General features: G+C 43.3%; 1 protein-coding gene across 3 annotated transcripts in view; it reads right to left on the bottom strand.

Annotated features, from left to right (window-relative positions):
• Window positions 1–55: 55 nt before the first annotated feature.
• Window positions 56–25,771, bottom strand: part of QRICH1 (glutamine rich 1) — a 47,628-nt gene continuing 21,912 nt past the window's right edge. For all 3 annotated transcript variants that reach the window (XM_059939660.1, XM_059939661.1, XM_059939662.1), the window contains exons 3-10: window positions 18,004–19,041; window positions 11,077–11,254; window positions 10,309–10,463; window positions 8,560–8,674; window positions 3,292–3,400; window positions 2,781–2,932; window positions 2,353–2,443; window positions 56–943 (exon numbers count right to left, since the gene is read on the bottom strand). In XM_059939660.1, coding sequence (XP_059795643.1) covers window positions 751–943; window positions 2,353–2,443; window positions 2,781–2,932; window positions 3,292–3,400; window positions 8,560–8,674; window positions 10,309–10,463; window positions 11,077–11,254; window positions 18,004–19,041 — 2,031 coding nt within the window. In that variant the 3' untranslated portion in view covers window positions 56–750. The remainder of the gene's footprint in view (window positions 944–2,352; window positions 2,444–2,780; window positions 2,933–3,291; window positions 3,401–8,559; window positions 8,675–10,308; window positions 10,464–11,076; window positions 11,255–18,003; window positions 19,042–25,771) is intronic.

Consider the following 25,771-nt stretch of genomic DNA (forward strand, 5'->3'; position numbering starts at 1 on the left):
ACTAACATGTTGAAAAGACGTGCTTGTCATTCTTAATAAACAACTAGATTAAGAATACATAAGAGAAACAGAGTGGTATCTTTATATGATACACAAGTGTATGTTACAAGAATTCCATCAGGCACAGAAGCCTCAGGTTTAAGGCCTCAATGTTAGGCCAAAAAAAAAAAAAAAAGACATGGTAAAGTTTTTACTTTAACATCTAAAATGTCACTTGTCATAAAGGAGGGTGTAATAGAAATTGTCTTTAATAAATCATAATTGAAGTTCCCCTCATTTTCCTTCCATTAAGATGCTAGGTTTATGTCTGAGCATGAAGAAAGAAAAGACCATGGCTCCCCTGTGGTCAGCGAAGTCTGCCAGTCAGAGTGGAAGCCAGCTGGGGAGATTCCCTGGAGGGTCCATCCATCATTAATTCCATCTTTCTGGAGGAAGGGAAGGGGCGACATTTCTCCTAACAGTCCAAGCCCTTTCCTCAGGCCCCACACAAAAAAGTCAGCCAGCAACTGTCTAGGACATCTGGCTCTCAGGAAACCCAGAGCCCCCATGGGCTGAGAAGTCTGCCACAGCAGGTTTATGAAGATGCACAGGGGGCAAAGTTTCCTTTTACATTTGAAATAGAAGCAGTCTGAAAGGGTTCATAACTACACCAATAAAAAAAGAAAAGAAAAAAAAATGGAGGCCTCTTCTTTAGTGTGAAAGTGTCCGTTTTTTCCTGGATGGTCTCCCTTGCACCATGGCTGAGGGATCTCAGTGCATGGTGCTTGCGTTGGCCACTGCAATGGCCTCCTGAATTTCTCTTATCACCAGGATCCGAGTCAGCATCTGTCCCATCTGCTCTCTGCTGATAGGCTGGACTGAGTACCAGATTGGGCTGTTGGGGGCCACCACCGGCTCGGGCGTCAGGTAAAAGGTGTCATTCCGGCCTTTCACACTCTGGGGGCTGAAGAATACATGGGTAAAAGCTGGGTAAAACCACCATGATCTCAACCCTCCCACCATGAACCTCCTAAACAGATGCTATCTGCAAAAGATGGGAAGCTCTGGAAAGCATGGTGGCACAGCTCCTAAATTCCATGCGGCCAACACGCACCACCTCTAGGACGTCCCTTTGGAGTTACTGCAAATGCCAGTGTTAGGCTGCCCATCTTCTGCTCCTCCCTCACACACTGCCAGGTGTGATTCCTCTGACTAGGGCTCCCAGGGCTCATCTACTTGAGTCCAACCATATCCCACTCTGAACCAATTTCAGCACCCAGAAGGTCCATCTCCAAGTCTTTGCTTATGTTGTTTCCTCTACTCCATCCACTGATAATTCCTCAACTTGATCTGAGGGACTCTGACTTCTCAGCTTGGCTATGATGCTGGGGCCTTTACCTGGACTCACACCCCCTCAACGTTGTGCTGTACTTCTCTTAAGTACTTAGCACATGCCATCCTCTAACAGTTATTCATCCACTGATTCAAGATTTATCAAAGGGCTGCTGTGTGCCAGGCCTGCACTAGGTGCTGATATTAAAAGAAATGAGTAAGACCCAAGAGTCCCTATATTATGGAGTTTACAGGTAAGAGGGGAGACAGACAGCAGTTAAACAGTTACATAAAGGCAAAGAAAATAACAAACAGTGGTAAGGGTTACAGAAGAAACAGCCGGAGGGAACAGGCAGGGAATTTGGAAATGCTTCCCTAATAAAGCTCTTTTAAGGATGGATAGGAGCTAACTAGCTAAACAGGCAGGGGGTGGCAGGGTCTGCCCAACAGGGAAAAGTTCTGTGCAGAGGTCTTGAGGAAGGGAGAGCATGATGCCCTTCAGTGGAGAAGAGCCAGTGTGGCTAGAGAGCCAAGAGCTACACGGACATGAGGTTAACAAGGGAGAGTACATGAAAGGCCCTGCTGGCCACATTAGGATTACTGTCTTTCTCTGTAGAGTAAAAGGAAACCACTAAACGTTTTAATCTCAGTAACACGGTAAGACCTACAATGTAGAAAGATCTTCTGGCATTGCTGTTAAGATGATATACCAAACTGCAGGGGCAGGAGAGAACGAAAGCCAAGGAAAGGAGTTCCCCTTAGATTGACAGTGGTGGTGAGAAAAGGTCAAGGCCAGGAAGATGAAGGGCTATGCTCACTATGTGACAGAGGCAGCCTCTCTGTACTGTCCTCCCTCTACCTTCATCCTCTCTCCATGAAAGTGGACCATCAGGGAGCAGTGCTGGGCACATGCTTTGGGAAAACCAATAAGGTTGCTTCTATATTTAGCTTTTCGGAAGTGTGTTTTTACTCTGCCTGGGACTAGAGAATGCTTTTGTGTGCACACACACAGGTCACCCAGTCACAATAAAGCCTCCTCACCATTTAAAGAGGTAGAAATCGTAGAGCTTGATAGGACATCTCAGTGGATTCTCTGGATTTTCCGTCTGTTCTGCATACATGTCATCTGTAACTATAAAACATACCCCACCACCACCACAGACATGGCATCAGACTGCCTTTACTCAGGCTCAGATTAGAAACCTTAGGCTTCCAGCCATCCCAACCAGGAAATACTGGGAAGGAAAAGGGTGTGAGGCATGGGCAGTGAATATGAAAGGAAAAGGCAGCTATCATTTCTGGGGTGTCTCTCCTTCTACAAGAGTTTGAAGTTTCTGGCTGGGGAGAAGGGAATGGAAAATTCCTATCCAGCAAATCCCAATCTTCACACTCATTACTAGCCCCCCAGGCACAAGGGCAGGGCAGGACCAGTAGCACCTGTTTCTGCAACCCCTACCTCTTTCCCCTACCTTTCTGGCCAGTCTGGTGTATCCCAAGTGCCTTCAGGTACCGAATACTCGTGCTTTTATCCTTAGGATTAGAGGGGTTCTTCTTTGTCTGTCGTAAGACCTTGGAGAAGGCCAGCTTCATGTGCTGGTCCACTGTCTTCAACAGGAAGTATCTGCACCACAAGTGAAAGCAAGGCAAAGGGAGGGGTGCCAGGAGGAGACTGTGACTTACCCTCCGCCATCAGGGCTTCAGAGGAGCCGCTGCCCACACTCCCAGAATCTGGGCAGGCCCACACCCAAACACACTGTCTAGTGGAGGAATCTCATCAAGACTGATGGTAGGGATCTGGCAAGGCTGTCTGCCTCACTGGTCAGCACACAAAATGTAGCCAAGTGGGGCTGAAGGCTTTCAGTAGCTCAAAGCCTCTCAAGTATATGTCAAAGGTATTCAGAAGTCCATCTGGATAGTTTCTACCCTCTTCACTGGGCAGATGCCAGCAGTGGCTAAGCATGAAGCCTCTAGAACACTTACTTGGTGTTAAAGAACATGAGGGTGGTCAGCAGGGTGGAAGGGGAGTGAGCGCCGAGCTGCTTGCACTCCCACAGCATCTCCTCAGTCACGTGGCTGGGCAGGACATAGCCTAGGAGGAACAGAGTACTGCTACAACAAAAGGATGGCAGGCGGTCCCTCAAAGGTGCAGGATGGGAGGTGTGAAGCACAACAAGGACCACACAGGAGTACAAGCTTAACTGGAGAAGTCTTCCTGGCATATGGCAGAATCATCTGGAAAGCTTGTTAAAACATAAACAGCTGAGTCCAACCCAAGTTTCTGGGCAGGACCCGAAAATGTGTGTTTTCAAGAAGTTCCTAACACCACACTTTAAGAACCACTGCCCTACATGATCACTCTCACCTGACGTTAATTCTTCCTCTAATTGAAGATTAATATGGGGTAGAAGGACATCCCTCAGAGAAACACCCAAAAGTATAAGCCAACCTCTCTGCATATATGCAAACTTCTCTGAAAAGAGGGTACAGAGCTTTCATCATACTTTCAAAGGTATCCAGGCCAGGGCCCAAAGAACTGGTATACACGCCCGTTTGCCCTTGTTAAACTTCTCATGTCTTCCATCTCTAGAAAGCAAACCCATTCTCATCCCCTTTGGAAAAAGGGGAGAATGATATTCAGATCTATTATAGGTTTCCTCCATACGGCAAGTTTTACTGTAAGACCCTGGTTCATAAGCTAACTGAAAGCTGGACAGGGGCTAAGGCAGTGGTTTGATCAAGAGCCCTGGGCAGGCAGGTCTACACCAAAGGAAGATGACACTTCGGCTGATCATCAAGCCCCCTTCATATGTTCATTCAACAGTCAATGTCCAAGTGTATGTGTGCCAGGGACTGAGGGCATGGTGAAACAGCAACAGACACCAGCATTCTCCTGCAGGAGTTTCAGGATTCTCCAGGCAGGGAGTGAGGGTGGCACTTCTTAGAAGCAGGGGAATGTTCTGCCCAATACATTCCTTTTCTCTGTTCTTGCCAAAGCTGGCCCTCTGACTCCATTAGCGCACTTCCATCTCTTTAGGGAATGTCTGCCTCTACTCTTCTATTTTGTGGCCCAATGGCAATGAGATAAACTTCCTTGCTCTCAGACAAATCTTAAGCAGGATGAGTGATAGAAGATAGCCCTCCTCAGGGAAGGCCAGCCCTAGGAGTGGCCCCAGGCATACCTTGGCATGCCCTATTTTCCCTGGGTTCACTCTGCCACCTGGTGTCACTTCCCTATAACCACTTCTTAACAACACAAAGTGAACTTTAATTCCTGAAAACCAGAACTCCTGGCACGGGCAACAGGAGATACAGATGGAAACAACATATAAAAGTCTCATAGTTCTGAATCTGAACTGTAAAGCATCAAAATGATCTATTTTATATTAATTTTTTTAGTTAGGCCTAGACACCCAAGGAGCAATGAGCACCCCTACCATCCAGACTGTGATAACGAAATACCATTTAACACTGAAAAGTACCAGGCTCCATGGAGAACTGATCAATTCCACAATGGGAGACAGAAAATGTCCAGGATAAGCCTGGAACATTCTGGCAAACCAGAAATCAAGGAAGTAGGATCATGTCAAATGAACTTAAGAGCCAATTTAAAGAGGCTCCAAATGGCCAAAGATGGGACAATTTGTGCATCATTAAAGATAACAAGTGCAATGAATTGAATCATATTAAATATGTTTAAATTAATTAGCTCACAATGATTCTTTAAACAAACAAACAAAAAAACCCCAGCTGGAGGAAGCTGGTGAACCAACTCATTACTGTGAAAACTGCTAAACAAAGAAGAAGAAACAAGCCCTTATCCTGTCTCTTCTATACAATCTATACTGCTAGGAATTCAAAGAGTTGATGAGGGAAAGTTTCTCTTTGTATTTCAGCTAATAATGAAGTAATAACATTAGAATACCACTGCTTGCAACTCGTCATGAATTAATGGATCCAGACATTATGGGCACCTGATGGAAGTAAGCAACCCATCTATGATGTAACCTTGCCAAAAAGAAAACACACAAAAAAAACAAAACTTGATTAATCAAGTCTTTATATGCAACTACCAATTAACTGTAAATACAGGGGACAGAAGAATATGTTAAATTACAGCATGGAGATATAATAGTAAAAATTAGACTTTTTAAAAGGCTTGTTTCTTCCATAAATAAATTGCAAGAAAAATAATCAAGGGGGAAATTAAAGATTAAAGCTAAACATTAAAAGGTATAACAGCAATTTCAATGTGTGGACCTTATCTGCAACTTGACTCAAACAAATAAAATTCTGATATTTATGGGACAATTAGAAATTCGAACAAAGGGTAGAATTTGATGACATTATGGACTTATCTTTTTTTAAAAAAGTATAATAATGGCATTGTGGAATGTCAATAACACATATTAAAATATTTACAGATAAAGTGTCTGGGATTTACTTCAAAATAACATGGTTGGGGGAACAGGCAGTGTATCTATGGGACAAGATTTGCCATGGGTACATGGGAGTGCCATTAATTTATTCTGTTTATTTTATATGTGCTTGAAATTTCCATAATAAAAAGTTTTAAAAAGCAAACTTTATATAGCCACACTTGGTTTGAAATTTTGCAAATCATGTACAGTGATTCACTTACTCAGGTGTCTGTTCTAATGACATCCCCTCAGAGAGGCCTCCCTCCTAATGTACCCGTAACACTTTCCATTCTCTGTGCTTTGTTCTTCAAAGCACTTATCATAAATTAATGTGATTATTTATACAGTCTCCCCCGTTAGACTGTAAGCTTCATTTTGTTCACTACTGAATTATATTATGTACACCTGGCACTGTCTGGCACATAGTAGGCACTCAAAAAAATATTTGTTTAAACAATATTTTTTTAAAAAGGTTAAGCATGTAACTATGATGACAAATGTTAACTAGACTAAATCATTTTGCAATATATACATACTGTATCAAATCACTGTTGTACACCTGAAACTAATATAATGTTATATGTCAATTATATCTCAATTTTAAAAAAAGATTAAGAAAAAGGTAAACAACATACATTTTATTAAATCCACAGCCAGGATTAAAACTCAGATATTCATGTGGACATAAGGTTTTCAACTCATTTGGGTAAATACAAAGAAGCATGACTGCTGGATCCTAAGGTAAGAGAATGCTTGGGAATTCAGCCATTCTAATAGGTATATAGTGGTACATCACTGTATGTATGTATGTACGTATTTATGCCTGCTGTGCCACGTGGCTTGCGGAATCTCAGTTCCCCGACCAGGCACTGAACCTGAGGCACAGCAATGAAAGCACCAAATCCTAATCAGTAGGCCACCAGGGAACTCCCATCACTGTTGTTTTAATTTGCCATTTCCTGATGATATATGATAAATATCTTTTCATATACTTATCTGCCAGCTTCTTTGGTGAGGCATCTGTTCAGATCCTTGACCCATTTTTTAATAACTGGGTTCTTTGTTTTGTTATTGTTGACTGTTAAGAGTTTTTTATATATTTTGGATCCCAGTCCTTTATCAGATATGTGTTTTGCAAAGATTTCCTCCCAGTCTGTGGCTTGTCTTTTCATTCTCTTAACAATGTGTTTCACAGAGAATAAGTTTTTGTTTGCTTGTTTTTTAAATTTTAATAAAGTCCAACTTACCAATTTTTTCGTTTCACAGATTGTGCTTTTTGTGTTCTACCTAAAAAGTTACCAACAAACCTGAGGTCACCTAGATTTTCTCCTATTTTATCTTCTAGGAGCTTTATAGCTTTACATTTAGGTCTATGATTCATTTTTTAAAAAAATATGTGGATGTCCAGTTGTTCCAGCAGTGTTAGTTGAAAAGACTATCCTGGGAATCCCTGGCGGTCCAGTGGTTAGGACTTGGTGCTTTTCACTGCATGGCCCAGGTTCAATCCGTGGTCAGGGAACTAAAATCCCGCAAGCCACATGGCGAGGCCAAAAAAATAAAAGAAAAGAAAACAAAAGACTATCTATCCTTTCTCCATTTAACTGCCTTTGCCCCTTGGTCAAAGATAAACTGGTTATATTCGTGTGGTTCTATTTCTGGACTCTCTGTTCTGTTCCATGGATCTATTCTTTCACCAAAGACCTGCACACAATGTTTACAGCAGCTTTATTCATAATTACTGAAACATGGAAACAACCAAAATGTCCTTTAATAGGTGAATGGATAAACAAACTGTGGCACATTCATAAAATGGAATATTATTCAGCAAAAAAAAAAAGAAATGAGCTATCAAGCCATGAAAAGACATGCAAGAACATTAAATGAAGTTATTGAAAGAAATTAACACTAAATTATTCTAACTATATGACATTCTGGAAAAGGCAAGATTATGGAGACAGTAAAAAAGATCAGAGGTTGCCAGAGAGTCAGGGGAATGGAGGGAGGGATGAATAAGTGGAACACAGGGGATTTTAGGGCAGTGAAACTTCTGTATGATGCTGAATTGTAGACACATGTCATTATACATTTGTCAAAACCCACAGAATATACAACCCAAGGAGTGAACTCTAATGTAAACTTCAGGCTTTAGTTGATAATAATGTACCAAACATGGGCTCATCAATTTTAACGAATACACTACACTAATACAAGATACTAATAATAGGGGAAACGCTGTGTGAGGGAGTATATGGGATTCTCTGTATCTCCTGCTCAGTTTTCCTGTAAACCTAAAACTGCTCTTAAAAAGTTTATTTTTTTAAAAAAAACCAAACACCTCAAACATTCTACTGCGAAACTCATGTTCTTTCCAACACAACATGCTGCCCAGGTTATCCATGGGTAAAGCAAAAATTATGTTCTATATATGTAGAACGTATGTTTAAACATAAGGGGAAAAAAACTCAATATGTAATATAATTAACCTACAGATGAAATAGTTCATAATTCTTAATTTTTGCAAGGATTCTAATTTGAATCAATAAATTTTAATAGGGAAAAAAAATGAAGTAACTACCCCACACTCTGCATGCCCCTGTGTCCTTGCCACACTGGAACCAGCCAGATTCTCTGTCTGGTGAGCCGTGCCCCTTCCACATCAGGCCAAGCAGCACAGAGACTGATGTTTGGGGCCTGGGATTTATAGCCTCCTCACCCACATGCTATATCACAGCTAGCCACACAAGTAGCTGATCTTTTTTTTTTTTCCTCCCCAGCTGATCTTTTTAAAACCCAGGTGCTAAAGACATCCAAGGACTAGGAAGATTCTTACCAAGTGGAGTGACTCGGGGCTGAACGTCCTTCAGAACTTCATGCAGCCACTCCGTGAATCGAACATAATAAAGATCGGAGAAAATGTCATCAACCCGTCCATTTTCAAAAAGATACTAAAAGAAAAATAATCAATAAAAGTTGTCGGTAGTCTCTTGGGCATGTTGTCGAGGGGAAGCAAACATTTTTCTACCAGTACCCTCACCTCTCCCTACCCATTCCTCCCCCATTAACAAAACAACACACCAAGTCAAAACTGTCCAGCGGGGACCTTCCTGGTGGTCCAGTGGTTAAGAATCTGCCTTCCAATGCAGGGGACTCGGGTTCGATCCCTGGTTGGGGAACTAAGATCCCACATGCTGCGGGGCTACTGAGCCCATGCACCACTACTAGAGGGAAGCCCACACGCCGCAACGAAAGATTCTACGTGCTGCGACAAAGAGCCAACGCAGCCAAATAAATAAATTTAAAAAAAACTGTCCACTGTGTGGCACTTTCACAGTATACTTCAGCATGTGAACTGACTCTCACAACACTCTTGAGAGTTGGGTCAATGGAGCAGATTTTGTGAATGCTATTTCACCCAAGCAAGGCATTGTCTTGTGGTAGCAAAAATCACGATGTGGGCTCCAGGGCCAGCCTCTTATTAGCTATGGTATAAGTTTAGTAACTCATGCGAGTCTTTTAACTTTGGGGGCTCAGTTTCCTTGTTTGTAAATGGAGATGACTGTGCCTGCCTTCCAGGAGTGAGAGAGCATGGAATGAGACAAAGCATGTAGAGCAATTCACCCAGTGCTCTGGGTGACTGGTTAAGAAAGAGGAACAAAGTGGAAGATGGGCTTTTCTCAGGCCTAAGCAACAGGGTGAGTCCTAGTTAGCAACTGTTCTTCCATCATACTGTGGACTTCTCCACAATAGCATTCAAACACTAAGAAATCCACCTCTGCTCTCCTAAACTGCCAGTCCTAAAATGAATTTCTCTGTTAATCTTCATCTTAGATGTCCTGAAAACCTAACTACAGTTGTATATTCTAGCTAGACACTTCCAAATAACTATTTTGCATTAATGCGGGAAACAATGAGAAGACAAGCTACATGTCAGCACGAGACTTTTTTCTGGATAAATTGCTTTTCTGCAAACTACATGTTTACTTTAATGAAAAGTGTTATATAAATGTTCCATGATAAAAAAAGGCTCTAAGGTAATATAGCAAATTTTTTTAAAAAATTTATTTATTTATTTATTTATTTATTTATGGCTGTGTTGGGTCTTCATTTCTGTGCGAGGGCTTTCTCCAGTTGTGGCAAGCGGGGGCCACTCTTCATCGCGGTGCGCAGGCCTCTCACTATCGCGGCCTCTCTTGTTGCGGAGCACAGGCTCCAGACGCGCAGGCTCAGTAACTGTGGCTCACGGGCCTAGCTGCTCCGCGGCATGTGGGATCTTCCCAGACCAGGGCTCGAACCCGTGTCCCCTGCATTAGCAGGCAGATTCTCAACCACTGAGCCACCAGGGAAGCCCATATCAAATATTTTAATAGATGTTTCTCTAGATAGTGGGATTATGATGATGTTTATTTTATTTTTTAAAGTGAATATGCAGATCTTTTCCAATTTTAAAAAATTCATTATATAATTGAAAGAGAATGTCTTTACTGTAACCACTTGCTTGTCATTTTACTAATTTGACTACCCAGCAAATACCCAATGGGAACACAGCTCAAACATGTTCCTGTAAAGTTCTGTTTCCTACCTTTTGAATACACAGGAAAATATAGTACAGCACATCTGGGTCGTAGGGTTCACCTTCTCCATTTCGAGCTTCCCGTGTCATTAGACAGAGCCCATAATTCAACTCGGCCACAGCAGAAGAGATGAGATCTTCCTGGAATCGCAGCAATTGACGCCCTGCAACACAAGCCCCAGAGGTTAGTGAAGGTCCTGGCAACAGCCGTCTCTTTACTGGTTGCTCATATCCCTGGAAGGAGGTTTCAGAGCAGACACCACCCATGAAGGTGCTGGGATGAAAACGGTCACCTGTATCTACGATCAGAACTAGCCTACAAAGACAATAATCCTGTTTGCCCTATTACACAAAGGGTTTCCTTCCCACAATCCTTCCTACTTCACGTATCCCCCCAATTATTATTAGGACCAAGACATGAAAGCAAAAACACAAAATCCACCCTCTGTAATATGAGGAAGTATGTGAGGATAATGCTAAGGAAGAGGGCCCCTGAGTGCACTCACTAATTCATATCTCCTCCCAGAAGTCTCTCTGTCCCAGAAATCCATGTGTACAAAAATGCCTGATCTTGGGCAAACCCCACAAATTCTGCTCATTTACAGTAGGTCCGGCCTGCTTGTTGCTTGTCTTGAATTCAGCATACTATTTCAGATGGTGCTCCCTAGTGCCCAGAGAGCCAAGGGACACCACTTTCCTGCCATTCTGTCCTCCTGCTGCTTAAGTACCATTGCATTTTTGACAGAGTCCAACCCCCTTTCCCTCCCAAACACTTACTCCCAATGGGTGCCAGTCTGTTCTGAGCATCCTTCTCTAGCTCAGCGTTCTTGGTCTGTGCCCAGTTTTTCCATACTTCAAGCCCTTCTTCTGGCTTCAGAGAATTTGGAAGCAGAAGTTCTGGGGAAGGCTGTGGCTGTGACTGTGGTTCAACTTCAGCAACTTGGACAGTTTGAGCCTATGAGAGAGAAACCATCAAAATGTGTCCAAAGGCCTTTTGGCAAAACTGCCGGAAAAATGTTACTTACAGTAAAAAACAAAAACAAAAAACAAATGTACCATACTAATGTTAGATGTTAATAACTGCAGAAATTGGGTGTGGGGTTTATGGAAATTCTGCAATTTTCCTATAAGTCTAAAACTGTTCTAAAAAATTAAAAAAAATCTCAAAAAAAAATGTTACTTATAGTTCTTTTAATTAAAAAACCTCTCTTCTCCTTGCTGTCCTACTTTCAAGAACCTCTGGAGTTCTGTTCTTTACTCCAGAGACAGCAAAGGCTAGTGCAAAGCTCCTCAGTCTTGGTTGTACTTCTAAATCTCTGATTTAAAAACACCAATACCTGAGCTCCACCCCAGAATCTCTTTTTAAAGAGGTATCAGTCTTTTTAAAACCTTCCCATGTAAAAAGGCAATGCTAACGTTTAGTCACTGCTCAGAACTACTGGCACAAAGCACTGCTCATCAAACTACAATGCACAAATAAACCCTTTGGGGATTTTTTTTTTTTTTTTTTTTTTACACATCTTTATTGAAGTATAATTGCTTTACAATGCTGTGTTAGTTTCTGCTTTATAACAAAGTGAATCAGTTATGGGGATTTTATTAAAATGCAGATTCTGATTAGAAAGACCTCAGGTGGGACCTGAGATTCTGGCATTTCTAACAAGCTCCCAAATAAGGAAGCTGGTCTGCAAACTATACTTTGAGTACCAAGTGTCCAGACTGTTAAACTTGGCTGCACCTTAAAATCATCTGGCTGATTTTAAAAAACACCCATGCCTGGGCCTTATCCACAGAGATTCTGATTTAATTGGTCGAAGGTGGAAGCCTGCCAGCAGTAGTTTTAAAAGCTCTCCAGGTGATTCTAATGTCCATGGTTGAGAATCATCCTTCATGTTCCTTCTCAATAATACTGTTTTGGCTCATAAGGACATTTTCTAGAGACAGAAGGCACTGTTTTGTCTTCCTGCCTCCAAAGGAAGAGTAGTCCCATCCTCAATGGTCTGACAGCCAAACCATGCAGCCAAAGGGGCAGAGAATGTCCATGACCTTCAATCACAATCCCCATCAGGCAGGATAGACACCAACACAGATACAAAGCACAGGTTCTTGGGTCTCACACATCTATCTACATTGTGAACAAATTCCCTTGAGCAGTTTTCCATGCCAGGGCCTACTAAAGGGCTGAAGAATGCCAAATCATTCAAATTGAAGGCAAAATAATTTATTCATGACACAAATTTGCTTATCAATAAATAAAAATAAAAACTACTTTACTAGCTTTGATATAAGATACATGATCAAACAAGGAGATAAAAGAAATACCAGTGCTAGGCCCTTAAATGTCTGTCAACCCTGGAGCTCCCCTCTAGACACACTTCTCAGTTCAACTACCATTCTCCTTGGTGAGTCTCAACCACCTTCCCAGTTTAGATCTCCATGTTTGTGGAAATGATTGCTAACTCTGTGACTCTATGCTAGACGGTCCCTTAATATACCCAGTGGGTACTGTACATCTCCAGCTGAACATCTGAAAGCCACCTCACATTAACATCTATGGAGAGAATTCATCACTTTGCCCATCCAGAAGTATTCTCCTCAGAGTTCCCTCTCTTACCTTGTTCAATGGCAACACCATCTACCCAAGCTAGAAATCTAGGAGTCTGACTGGGTAAGCAGGTGGGGGCCAGAGGATGTGGGGCAGTGCTTCTCTGTCTTATTAGCCAGGGTCCCTTCACTGTGTGCCTCCACCCACTACATGTAACACTCCTAATCATCCTGACAACCAAAATTCTTCTACACATGTTCAAATGTCTATCAGTGGGTAGGGGAAGTAGAAGTCTCATCCAGGTTGAAAACTACTGATGCAAGTAAGGCCTTCCACACTTGGTGTAGAGTTTTTCCTATTTGTGATGGAGACCTGAAAAGAGTTTTAAGTTGGGAAGTGACATAATCTTACATTTTAAGGAAATTATTCTTGAGCTGTAGAAAATGGATTAAAGAGCAAAAGTGGAAGTAGGTGCTGGTGGCCAAGACCAGGATGGTGGCAGTGAAATGATTTAAGAGATTCTGAGAAGTTTGGTGGTAGAATCAATGTGGCTTGTTGATGAATTGACTGTGAGGAGTAAGGTAAAGCAGACTCAAGGATCTCAAGGATGACTCCTGGGTTTCTGGCTTAAACAAATGGGTGGATGATGGTATCACTTTTTGAGATGGGATAGTTTTTGATAGTAGTAGAGGGGATGCTAATGAAGCGCTGAGATATCTTTAACAAATGCAAGTAAATAAAAAAGTAGGCTGGGGCTTCCCTGGTGGTGCAGTGGTTGAGAGTCTGCCTGCCAATGCAGGGGACACGGGTTCGAGCCCTGGTCTGGGAAGATCCCACATGCCACGGAGCAACTGGGCCCGTGAGCCACGGCTGCTGAGCCTGCGCGTCTGGAGCCTGTGCTCCGCAATAAGAGAGGCCGCGATAGTGAGAGGCCCGCGTACCGCGATGAAGAGTGGCCCCCGCTCGCCACAACTAGAGAAAGCCCTGGCACAGAAACGAAGACCCAACACAGCAATCAATCAATCAATCAATAAGTAGGCTGCTGAATGTATGGGAAAGGTCCTAAGGGGAAAGGTACAGTCTAGGGATAAAGATCTGTGTGTCAATGCAGTACATGGGTTAAGACATGGGCTCTAGAGCCAGCCTGTCCAAAGTTGAATGCCAACTCTGCTACTTACTAAAAGGTGGCTTTGGCCCTGTTGTTTAATCTCTCTGTGCCTCAGTTTCTTCATTTGTAAAATGGAGATAGTAGTACACACCTCTTAAGGTTGGTGTGAGAATTAAATGAGTTAATATATGCAACACTAAGGACAGTGCCTGGCAGATAGTGTCAGTGATTATCACCTTCTGCAGCAGACATCTAGAGGATTCTGAAAATCATGACAATGGAGAGAAATCCCTTGGGGAGAAGAGAGGGTTAGTACAGAGCTTTGAGAAACAACATGTATGGCTCAGACAGAAGAGAAGGAGGCTTCAGCAAAGTCTCCTGAGAAGGAAAAATAACCAGTGGGGTAGGAGGAAGACCAGGAGTGCATAATAACATGGAAGTCCAAAGGAGAGTTTCAAGAAGACAGGCATGGTCTGTTGTGCTGTGTGTTGCTATAATTGAGATAAAAACAGACACATCTGTTGGATCTGGCCACAGGGAGGTAGGTCACTGATGACCTTGACAAGAGCAGACCCAGTCATGAGTTGAAGGGAAAACTGGTTAGCAAGTAGAGTCAGCCTGTGCAGATAATCCTTTTGAGAACTCTGGGAATAAAGTAAAGTGGAGAAATAGGGGAACAGATGGAGGTGGGTGTGAGGTCAAGGGAGGGAGGTTTAGCCACAAATCTGGTTTTAAACACAGGATATAAAAGAGCTTTCAAAAAGGGTATGCCAGGTGAAGGAACACATCAGCTCTCCTTAGGGTTCAACTCACATCACAGCACAATTATCTTCCCATGGGCTACGAGGGCTCCAAGGGCGGACTGTCTTATTCACCTCTGTTTCCCAGCACCTAGAACAGAGCCTGATAAGGAGGGCAGAGGGATATTTGTGGTGTAAATGGACAAACTCATCTTTCCTGCATGATGGGTATTCTTCCCAATTTTTCTTTTTCTGGTAATAACCCTTGACATACGTCGCTATAAGACTTTGCCAAAGGAGACAAAGCCTCTGAAGAACATGAAGAACACTAAAATGAACTTACTAAAATGAACTCTAGAAAAGATTTTCCTGCTGAAGGGCCCAGATGTGCAAATTACAAGCAGAGCCCCATGAGCAACAAGAGTCCTGAATTGCAAATTGGAACATCAGGCCCAGGAGAGCAGAGGAGAGGCCTGATGCGCTCCATCCCTGTGAGCAAAAGCTCAGCACAGAGCACCATTACAAGTCTCCTGTCTGGTCTCTCCTACATGCAATCAATTCTACACACCAGTAATTGATTCTTCTTATTACCATGACTCTTAGGATTCTGGAAAATTTTCCTACCACAGATCATGTCAACTCTTCACTTTGGGAAGATAGCCCCTTTGCCCCCTGTACTAACTCCTCTCCCATGGTTCTCCTCCTCTCATGTTAACCTAGGCCGTATCACTTGTGTCCACCCTTGGCTCTTATTCATCCTGCTCCATCCTTCTGTCAATCTAAGCTATAAACTAGAGATCAAATGCCATTTTTTCCACAAAGATGCCTCTGCTGACATTTAACCTAGATTGGTTTCTGAATTCCCACAGCTTGACTTTGTGTGTGTATCACACGTTGTCACACTTGATTATGCTGCTTTATAAATACTTTACAGAAACAAATCATATGTTCTCACTTCCACTAGACTATAAGCTACCCGAAGCAATGACACTGTCTTGTTCTACTTCTAGGCCTGACAACTGGATATTTAATAGATCCTTAACAAAGTCACCTAAGATTAACATACTGTTGCCTCTATGAAACCACTCGGTCAGCTTTTGCTTACCCAATCATTTACATCTTGAGTTTCTGAGTGTGGTCCCTGGTCTAACAGTGCTTTGTTTGTGCCAGCTCCCTCACATGCATTCCCAGAGCTCCTGTGCTGAGGCACACTACCTTCACCAGTCCCATGAGACCAGAGGCCCTACATCCACTCTAAATGTCTGCCAGACAAGGGACCAGAAACTTTACTAACAGTCTTAAAAGGTGGATCTGTGATAGCCTTAAGAAGATTAACAGTTAGAAAAGATAAAAGAGCCAAGCAATTTTAAAGTTAAAATTTCAACAGTTCTGGGCTTTCCTGGTGGCACAGTGGTTGAAAATCCACCTGCCAATGCAGGGGACATGGGTTTGATCCCTGGTCCGGGAAGATTCCCACATGCTGCAGAGCAACTAAGCCTGTGCGCCACAACTACTGAACCTGTGTTCTAGAGCCCACGAGCCACAACTCCTGAGCCCACGTGCCACAACTACTGAAGCCCGTGTGCCTAGAGTCAGTGCTTCGCAACAAGAGAAGCCACCACAATGAGCAGCCCCCGCTCACTCCAACTAGAGAAAGCCCGTGCGCAGCAATGAAGACCCAACGCAGCCAAAAATAAATTTTTAAAAAGTGCCTCTTTAAAAAAAAAAATTTCGGGCTTCCCTGGTGGCGCAGTGGTTGAGAATCTGCCTGCCAATGCAGGGGACACGGGTTCGAGCCCTGGTCTGGGAGGATCCCACATGCCGCAGAGCAACTAGGCCATGAGCCACAACTACTGAGCCTGCGCGTCTGGAGCCTGTGCTCCGCAACGAGAGGCCGCGATAGTGAGAGGCCCGCGCACCGCGATGAAGAGTGGCCCCCACTTGCCACAGCTAGAGAAAGCCCTCGCACAGAAACGAAGACCCAACACAGCCAAAAATAAATATAAAAAAAATTAATTAATTAACTTAAAAAAAAATTTTTCAACAGTTCTATTTTTGCAACGTTTCTATAAATCTAAAATCATTTCAAAATAAAAAGTTAAAAAATTTAGCTGAGGGCTTCCCTCGTGGCACAGTGGCTGGGAGTCCGCCTGCCAAAGTAGGGGACACGGGTCCGAGCCCTCGTCCGGGAGGATGCCACATGCCACAGAGCGGCTGAGCCCGTGTACCACAACTACTGAGTCTGCGCTCTAGAGCCCGCGAGCCACAACTGCTGGGCCTGCGAGCCACAGCTGCTGAGCCCACGTGCCACAACTGCTGAGGCCTGCGCGCCTAGAGCCTGTGCTCCGCAACAGGAGAAGCCACCACAATGAGAGGCATACGCACCGCAATGAAGAGTAGCCCCTGCTCGCCACAACTAGAGAAAGCCCGCGTGCAGCAACGAAGACCCAACGCAGCCAAAAATAAAATAATTAAAAAAAAAAAAAAAAAAAACTTAGCTCAACATAGCTGCCATGACAGAAAACTCAATTAACCATGGCTTATCTTAACTATTTTTTAAGGAACATAAAAACACGGTTGGAAAGTCCCACTGCATAGGGGGCTTATTCAAGACTCCCAAGATGATCACTGTTTTTTTTTTTTTTGGGCCACGTTACATGCCTTGAGGGAATCTTAATTCCCCGACCAGGGATGGAATCCGTGCCCCCTGCAGTGGCAGTGTGGAGTCCTAACCACTGGATCACCAGGGAATTCCCCAAAGATGATCACTTTTAACAGGCCCACCGAAAGGTATTTTAGATCTCATAATTCACCTATACTGTGCCCAGTGTAGTCCACCTTTAGATGACAACTAAAGGAGGAACAATTTAACACCCTCTCTCTATTTAACTGTGATAAGTTTAGAGCCTGTGTGCTAAACTACAGGGGTTCCACTAGATCTGTTCATCTGTGATGCAGAAAGCAGCTTCTGGGACAGAGATAACACTTGGGGTGACCCATTAGTCTCTACCTAGAAGTTTACCACTCCTAAAGAGATCACAAAAAAGCACTCCAGGCATCTACCCCCAAAGCAGTTACTGGTCATTTCATTTACCTCCAGGTACCAGGCTAGAACTCCTGCCTGTTCCATAGCTTCACTTGCCATTCCTGTCCCCCTCTCCCCAACCCTAATTAAAATACTAAATACTGTATTACTGCAAGACCAACATCATTCCTGTAAACAAGCCAGAGGCGCCAGAGGTTACCAGGCAAGTTCTGTGTTGCACTGGGCCCTGAGGGAGCAGGCTGCCCTACAGATAAGTCTCACTTACTGAACAAGTAACCTGGAGCTGCTGCTGCTGCTGCTGCTGTGGTGGCGGTGGCGTCTGTTCCTGGGGGGTTTGTTGTTGTGGCTGCTGCTGAGGGTCCCATATATGGACAGTCTGAGCTGTATTCTGGTATGTGCCTGCCACGGCCTGCACAGCCACTGGAATGTGGATGTTGCCATTCATGAACTGTGCTGGAAAGAGAGAGTTTGCAAGGGTCTGCACTACCTCTTCATGGGAGTTTTTCACTACAGACGTGGTGCCCACCATCTTCTCCTTGTCATCCTCCAGCTTTACAGCTGCCAGGGCTGTGGGTGAGCCACTGACGTGAACTGCATTGTAGGCTTCCTGGGGAATGGCAATGTGAGTAATGCTCTGCTGCTGAGGGTCCCCCCGGGGCTGGGCAGAGTAAACAGGTATGGTCCAAGTTTCTCCTGTAGGGCTAGTAATGGTCCCAGTGGCACTGTACAGGTGGGCACTGTCTACTGTTAGTAAGTCGGGCCTCAAAGACACATAACTCTGCTGCTGGCCCTGTGGAATGGCCAGCACGGTGGCCACCGGCTGCCCTGAGATGGCGTAGGACACAGTGATGGGCATGTCCACTTTGCGCTTCTTCACTGGCTGGAGGACACTGGCCGTGCCAACCCGCCGCTCCCCTTCCCGAGGTGAGCCCTGCTGGGACGGTGGTGGGGAAAGGGCACCCACAGTCTGGATTTGGATCTGCTGACCCCCAGCAAGAGACTGGCCAGCCACCAGCTGAGCCTGGATCTGTTGATGTGGGATGTGCTCCTCTGGGATCTCTGCAGCCTGGATCTGCTGGGCCGCCTGCATGTGCTGCACCTGGATCTGGGCCGCCTGCAGCTGCGAAGGGCTGGGGCTCTGCAGAGATGGGGTCTGGATGGAGGGGGCTGTCGGCTGTGCTGCTTGGCCTTGGATCTGCACCTGGACATGGATGGGCTGCTCAGCAGGCTGGTGAACGGTGAGCTGCGGGGAGAGCTGCTGAGCCGAGACCTGCTGCGGAGACTGCTGTACCTGCACCTGTACCTGCAGCGACAAGATTCACCAGTGAGTGAATAGGGCAACATTGAGAATCCAGCCCCAAAGGGAAGAAGAGATCTCAGATGGGAACCCTGGGTAATGTGAAGAGGAGGGGCCACCATACCCAAGGCTTCTGAGGAGGCCACAATCTCCAAAACCATAGGCAAAATTCTCCAGCATCACACTCTGAATGTGTTGCATTCAGAGCAACACATATCCACCTGAGAGCAAGCAAGACTATCAAGTGGGAAATATCAAAACTTTTGCTCATTTCTTGACTTCCTTTTTAAAAGTAACCCCTTTTGTTTTTGCATACTGACATAGTAGTACAAGTATATAATTTATAAATATATACTTATTAGTTGTATGTTCAAAAAATAGTTTATCCATGTGGTTAGTAATAAAAGTGTAGGGACATTGTTCTAAAAGGTGAGAAGGCATTCAACACCCAACTCAGAATCAGAACTACCCCCACCACAGACAAATAGTAAACAAACACAGTAGAGACAAAATGTTTGAAATCTCTTTTGGAGATATCTCCAAATTTGCTGCTAAAATATGGGCACTGGGGCTTCCCTGGTGGCACAGTGGTTGAGAATCTGCCTGCCAATGCAGGGGACACGGGTTCAAGCCCTGGTCTGGGAAGATCCCACATGCCGTGGACCAACTAGGCCCGTGAGCCACAATTGCTGAGCCTGCGCATCTGGAGCCTGTGCTCCGCAGCAAGAGAGGCTGCGATAGCGAGAGGCCGGTGCACCACGATGAAGAGTGGCCCCCGCTTGCCGCAACTAGAGAAAGCCCTTGCACAGAAACGAAGACCCAACACAGCCATAAATAAATAAATAAATAAATAAACAAATTAATTAATTAAAAAAAATATATATATATATATGGGCACTGTTGAATGATTCTTTAGAGTGCTTATTTAAGATAGCATTGTTTTAATAGAGAAGCCACAGATTCCTGATAATTTAATCTAAGGTTACTATATCCTGGACCATGCATTTCTGATAATAATGCAGCTCATGTCTTATTGCTGTTACTTCAGCATACAAAACAGCATGAAAAGATGCTATGTATAGTATGTAATTTTAAAAAAGAAAAGATTTTTCCATCAGACACACATACCTAAATTATTCTGAACTCGGACTTCCCTGGTGGTCCAGTGGGTAAGAATCCACGCTCCCAATACGGGAGGCCTGGGTTCAATCCCTGGTTAGGGAACTAGATCCCATACGCATGTCGCAACTGAGTCTGCATGTCGCAACTAAAAGTCCACATGCCGCAACTAAAAACATGCCACAACGAAGATCCCATGTGCAGCAACTAAGACCCAGTGTGGCCTACATAAATAAATTTTAAAAAAAATTACTCTGAACTCATGTCAGAATGAGGAAGGTATAAAATGAGAAGGTAGATCAGTGATTATATACATCACAAAAGATAACCAAAGATGGTGCTGGTACAACTGGCTATCTATGTAAAAAGTTGGACCTCATCCTCACATTATACACAAAAAATGGGAGAGGATCTGAACAGACACTTCTCCCAAGAAGATAAGCAAATGGCCGGTAAGCACATGAAAAGTTGCTCAACATCGTTAGCCGTCAGGGAAATGCAAATCAAAAGCAAAATGAGATACCATTTAAACCCAGTAGGACGACTATAATAAAAGATAATAGGGACTTCCCTGGAAGTCCAGTGGTTAAGACTCCGTGCTTCCAATGCAGGGGCATGGGTTCCATCCCTGCTCGGAGAACCAAGACCCCACAGGCCGTGGGGCACGGCCAAAAAATACAATTAAAAAAAAATTTTTTTTTTTTTTAAATAATGAAAGATAACAGGGACTTCCCTGGTGGCACAGTGGGTAACAATCCACCTGCCAATGCAGAGGACACGGGTTCGAGCTCTGGTCTGGGAAGATCCCACATGCCGCGGAGCAACTAAGCCCACGTGCCACAACTGCTGAGCCTGCGCTCTACAGCCTGTGAGCCACAACGACAGAAGCCTGCACAACTACCGTCCAAGCTATGCTCTGCAACAAGAGAAGTCACCCCAATGAGAAACCCGCACACCGCAACAAAGAGTAGCCCCCGCTCACTGCAACTAGAGAAAGCCCGCACACAGCAACGAAGACCCAACACAACCAAAAATAAATAAATTTTAAAAAAAAAAGAAAAAAACAAAAAAAACAAAAAAAAACAAATGTTGGCAAGGATGTGAAAAAATTGGAATTCTCATACACTGCTGGTGGCGATGTAAAATGGTGTAGGCTGCTTTGGAAAAAAGTCTGGCAGGGACTTCCCTGGTGGCGCAGTGGTTAAGAATCTGCCTGCCAATGCAGGGGACACAGGTTTAAGCCCTGGTCCGGGAAGATCCCACATGCCGTGGAGCAACTAAGCCCATGCGCCACAACTACTGAGCCCGTGAGCCACAACTAGAGAATGGCCGCACGCAGCAACAAAGACCCAATTCAGCCAAAAATAAAAATAAATTTATAAAATACTTTAAAAAACAAACAAACAAAAGTCTGGCAGATCATCAAAAGATTAAACATAGCATATGACAAAGATATGAAAACCACACCACATGACCCAGCAGTTTCACTCTTAGTTACATACTCAAGAGAAATAGAAACTATACTCACATAAAAACTTGGACATGAGGGACTTCCCTGATGGTCCAGTGGTTAAGAATCTGCCTTCCAATGCAGGGGACGTGGGTTCGATCCCTGGTCAGGGAACTAAGACCCCACATGTGGTGAGGCAACCAAGCCCATGAGCTCGAGATCCCACGTGCTGCAACTACTGAGCCCAGGTGCCACGATGAAGAGCTCGCACGCCGCAATGAAAGATACCATGTGCACAACTAAGACCCGACGTGGCCAAATAAATAAATTAATAGATAAATATTTAAAAAAAGAACTTGGACATGAATGTTAATAACAGCATTATTTAAAATAACCAAAAAGTGGAAACAACCCAAATATCCATCAACTGATGGATAAGTAAAATGTAGTACTTCCATACAACAGAATGTTTAGTAAAAAAAACATAAAATTTTGATAAAATGCTACAACACAGATGAACCCTGAAAACATTATGCTAAATGAAGTCAGTCACAAAAGACTACATATTATATGATTCCATTAATATGAATGTCCAAAATAGGCAAATCTATAGAAACAGAAAGTAGATTAGTGGGTTGTCCAGGAGACAGGGATTGGGGGAAATATGAAGTAACTGCTAATGGCTACAGGGTTTCTTTCTGGAGGTGATGAGAATGTTCTAAAATTGATGTGGTAATGGTTGCACAACTCTGTGAATAGACTAAAAACTACTAAGTTGTACGCTTTACATGGAAAGGAGTGAATTATTTGATATGAGAATTATATATCATTAAAGCCACTACTGATTTAAAAAAAAAAAAAAAAAAAAAGCAAGGAGGAGGCTATGTAAAGAGCGTAGGCCTTGGGACTTCCCTGGTGGTCCAGTGGCTAATGCAGGGGGTGTGGGCTCATTCCCTGGTCAGGGAACTAGATACCACATGCCGTGACAAAGAGTTTGCATGCCGCAACTAAAGAGCCTGCATGCCACAACTAAAAGATTCTGCATGCTGCAATGAAGATCCCACATGGTGCAATGAAGATCCCGCGTGCTGCAACTAAGACCCGGCGCAGCCAAATAAACAAATAAATAAATATTAAAAAAAAAAAAAAGAGCATAGGCCTTAAGAACAGACTTTAAGTGAACAGACTTGAAGTGATGATGTACTTTCCTAGCTGTGACTCCTCTAAGTTTCAGTTTCCTGAGGCACAATAAAAAGGGGGAGAAGGCCTACCTCCTTACAGAGTTGTCATGAGCATAAAATAATATTTACTGACACACAGTAGATGTTCAAAAAGTAGGTTTTCTTCCTCATAAGCAATATTTCTTTACACCAGTGAGTCTCAAAATGTAGTTTCCAGGCCAACATCATCATCACACGGGCAATTATCAGATATACAAACTTTCAGGTCCCAGCTCAGAACTATTAAACCAGAAACTCTAGGGAATGGGCCCAGAAATCTGTACCTTAACAAGTCTTCCAGGTGACTGATGCATGCTCAAGTTTGAGAATCAGTGCTTTACACCAAAGACTAAAGCAGACAACGAAGCCAATTACTACAGAACAGCAGTTTTCAAGCTCTTTGGTCTCAGCACCCTTTCAAAAAATGATTGAGGACCAACCCCAAAGAGCTTTTCTTTCCACGAGCATAGATAACAATTCTTACTGTATTAGAAAATCAAACTAGGAAACTTAGAAAAATATTACTTCATTAAAAATCACCACATAGGGGCCTTCCCTGGTGGCGCAGTGGTTGAGCATCTGCCTGCCAATGCAGGGGACACGGGTTCAAGCCCTGGTCTGGGAAGATCCCACATGCCACGGAGCGACTAAGCCCGTGAGCCACAATTGCTGAGCCTGCGCATCTGGAGCCTGTGCTCCGCAACAAGAGAGGCTGCGATGGTGAGAGGCCCGCGCACCGCGATGAAGAGTGGCCCCCACTTGCCGCAACTGGAGAAAGCCCTCGCACAGAAACGAAGACCCAACACAGCCATAAATAAATAAATAAATAAAAATTAAAAACAAACAAAAAAAATAACATTTGAAAAAAAAAAAAAAATCACCGCATAGAGCAGAAGCAAGAAGAACTACAATTCTGCAGCCCGTGGAAGGAAAACCACATTCACAGAAAGACAGACAAAATGAAAAGGCAGAGGACTTTGTACCAGATGAAGGAACAAGATAAAACCCCAGAAAAACAACTAAATGAAGTGGAGATAGGAAACCTTCCAGAGAAAGAATTCAGAATAATGATAGTGAACATGATCCCGGACCTTGGAAAAAGAATGGAGGCAAAGATCGAGAAGATAGAAGAAATGTTCAACAAAGACCTAGAAGAATTAAAGAACAAACAGAGATGAACAATACAATAACTGAAATGAAAAATACACTAAAAGGAATCAATAGCAAAATAACTGAGGCAGAACAACAGATAAGTGACCTGGAAGACAGAATGGTGGAATTCACTGCCACAGAACAGAATAAAGAAAAAAGAAGGAGAAAAAATGAAGACAGCCTAAGAGACCTTTGGGACAACATTAAACACAATAACATTCGCATTATAGGGGTCCCAGAAGGAGAAGAGAGAGAGAAAGGACCTGAGAAAATATTTGAAGAGATTATAGTCGAAAACTTCCCTAACATAGGAAAGGAAATATCCACCCAAGTCTAGGAAGTACAGAGAGTCTCAGGCAGGATAAACCCAAAGAGAAACACGCCAAGATACATAGTAATCAAATTGATAAAAATTAAAGACAAAGAAAAATTACTGAAACCAACAAGGCAAAAACGACAAATAACACACAAGGGAACTTCCATAAGGTTAACAGCTGATTTCTCAGCAGAAACTCTACAAGCCAGAAGGGAGTGGCATGACACATTTAAAGTGATGAAAGAGAAAAACCTACAACCAAGATTACTCCACCCGGCAAGGATCTCATTCAGATTCGATGGAGAAAGCAAAAGCTTTACACACAAGCAAAACCTACGAGAATTCAGCACCATCAAACCAGCTCTACAGCAAATGCTAAAGGAACTTCTCTAAGCAGGAAACACAACAGAAGAAAAGGACCTACAAAAACAAACCCAAAACAATTAAGAAAATGGTAACAGGAACATACATATCGATAATTACCTTAAATGTGAATGGATTAAATGCTCCAACCAAAAGACACAGGCTCGCTGAATGGCTGCAAAAACAAGACCCATATATATGCTGTCTACAAAAGACCCACTTCAGACCTAGGGACACATACAGACTGAAAGCGAGGGGATGGAAAAAGATATTCCATGCAAATAGAAATCAGAAGAAAGCTGGAGTAGCAATACTCATATCAGATAAAAGAAACTTTAAAATAAAGAATGTTACAAGAGACAAGGAAGGACACTACATAATGATCCAAGGGATCAATCCAAGAAGAAGACGTAACAATTATAAATATATATGCACCCAACATAGTAGCACCTCAATACATAAGGCAACTGCTAATAGCTATAAAAGAGGAAATCGACAGTAACACAATAATAGTGGGGGACTTTAACACCTCACTTACACCAATGGACAGATCATCCAGACAGAAAATTAATAAGGAAACATAAGCTTTTAAATGACACAATAGAGCAGATAGATTTAACTGATATTCATAGGACATTCCATCTCAAAACAGCAGATTACACTTTCTTCTCAAGTGCACACGGAACATTCTCCAGGATAGATCACACCTTGGATCACAAGTCAAGCCTTGGTAAATTTAAGAAAATTGAAATCATATCAAGCATCTTTTCTGACCACAACGCTACGAGATTAGAAATTAGTTACAGGGGAAAAAACATAAAAAACACAAACACATGGAGGCTAAACAATACATTACTAAATAACCAAGAGATCACTGAAGAAATCAAAGAGGAAATAAAAAAATACCTAGACACAAATTACAACGAAAACACGATGATCCAAAACCTATGGGATGCAGCAAAAGCAGTTCTAAGGGGAAGTTTAGAGCAATACAAGCCTACCTCAAGAAACAAGAAAGGGCTTCCCTGGTGGCACAGTGGTTGAGAATCTGCCTGCCAATGTAGGGGACACAGGTTCGAGCCCTGGTCTGGGAAGATCCCACATGCCGCGGAGCGA

The sequence above is a fragment of the Balaenoptera ricei genome, chromosome 11 (assembly GCF_028023285.1).
Source record: "Balaenoptera ricei isolate mBalRic1 chromosome 11, mBalRic1.hap2, whole genome shotgun sequence".
NCBI classification, from domain to species: Eukaryota; Metazoa; Chordata; class Mammalia; order Artiodactyla; family Balaenopteridae; genus Balaenoptera; species Balaenoptera ricei.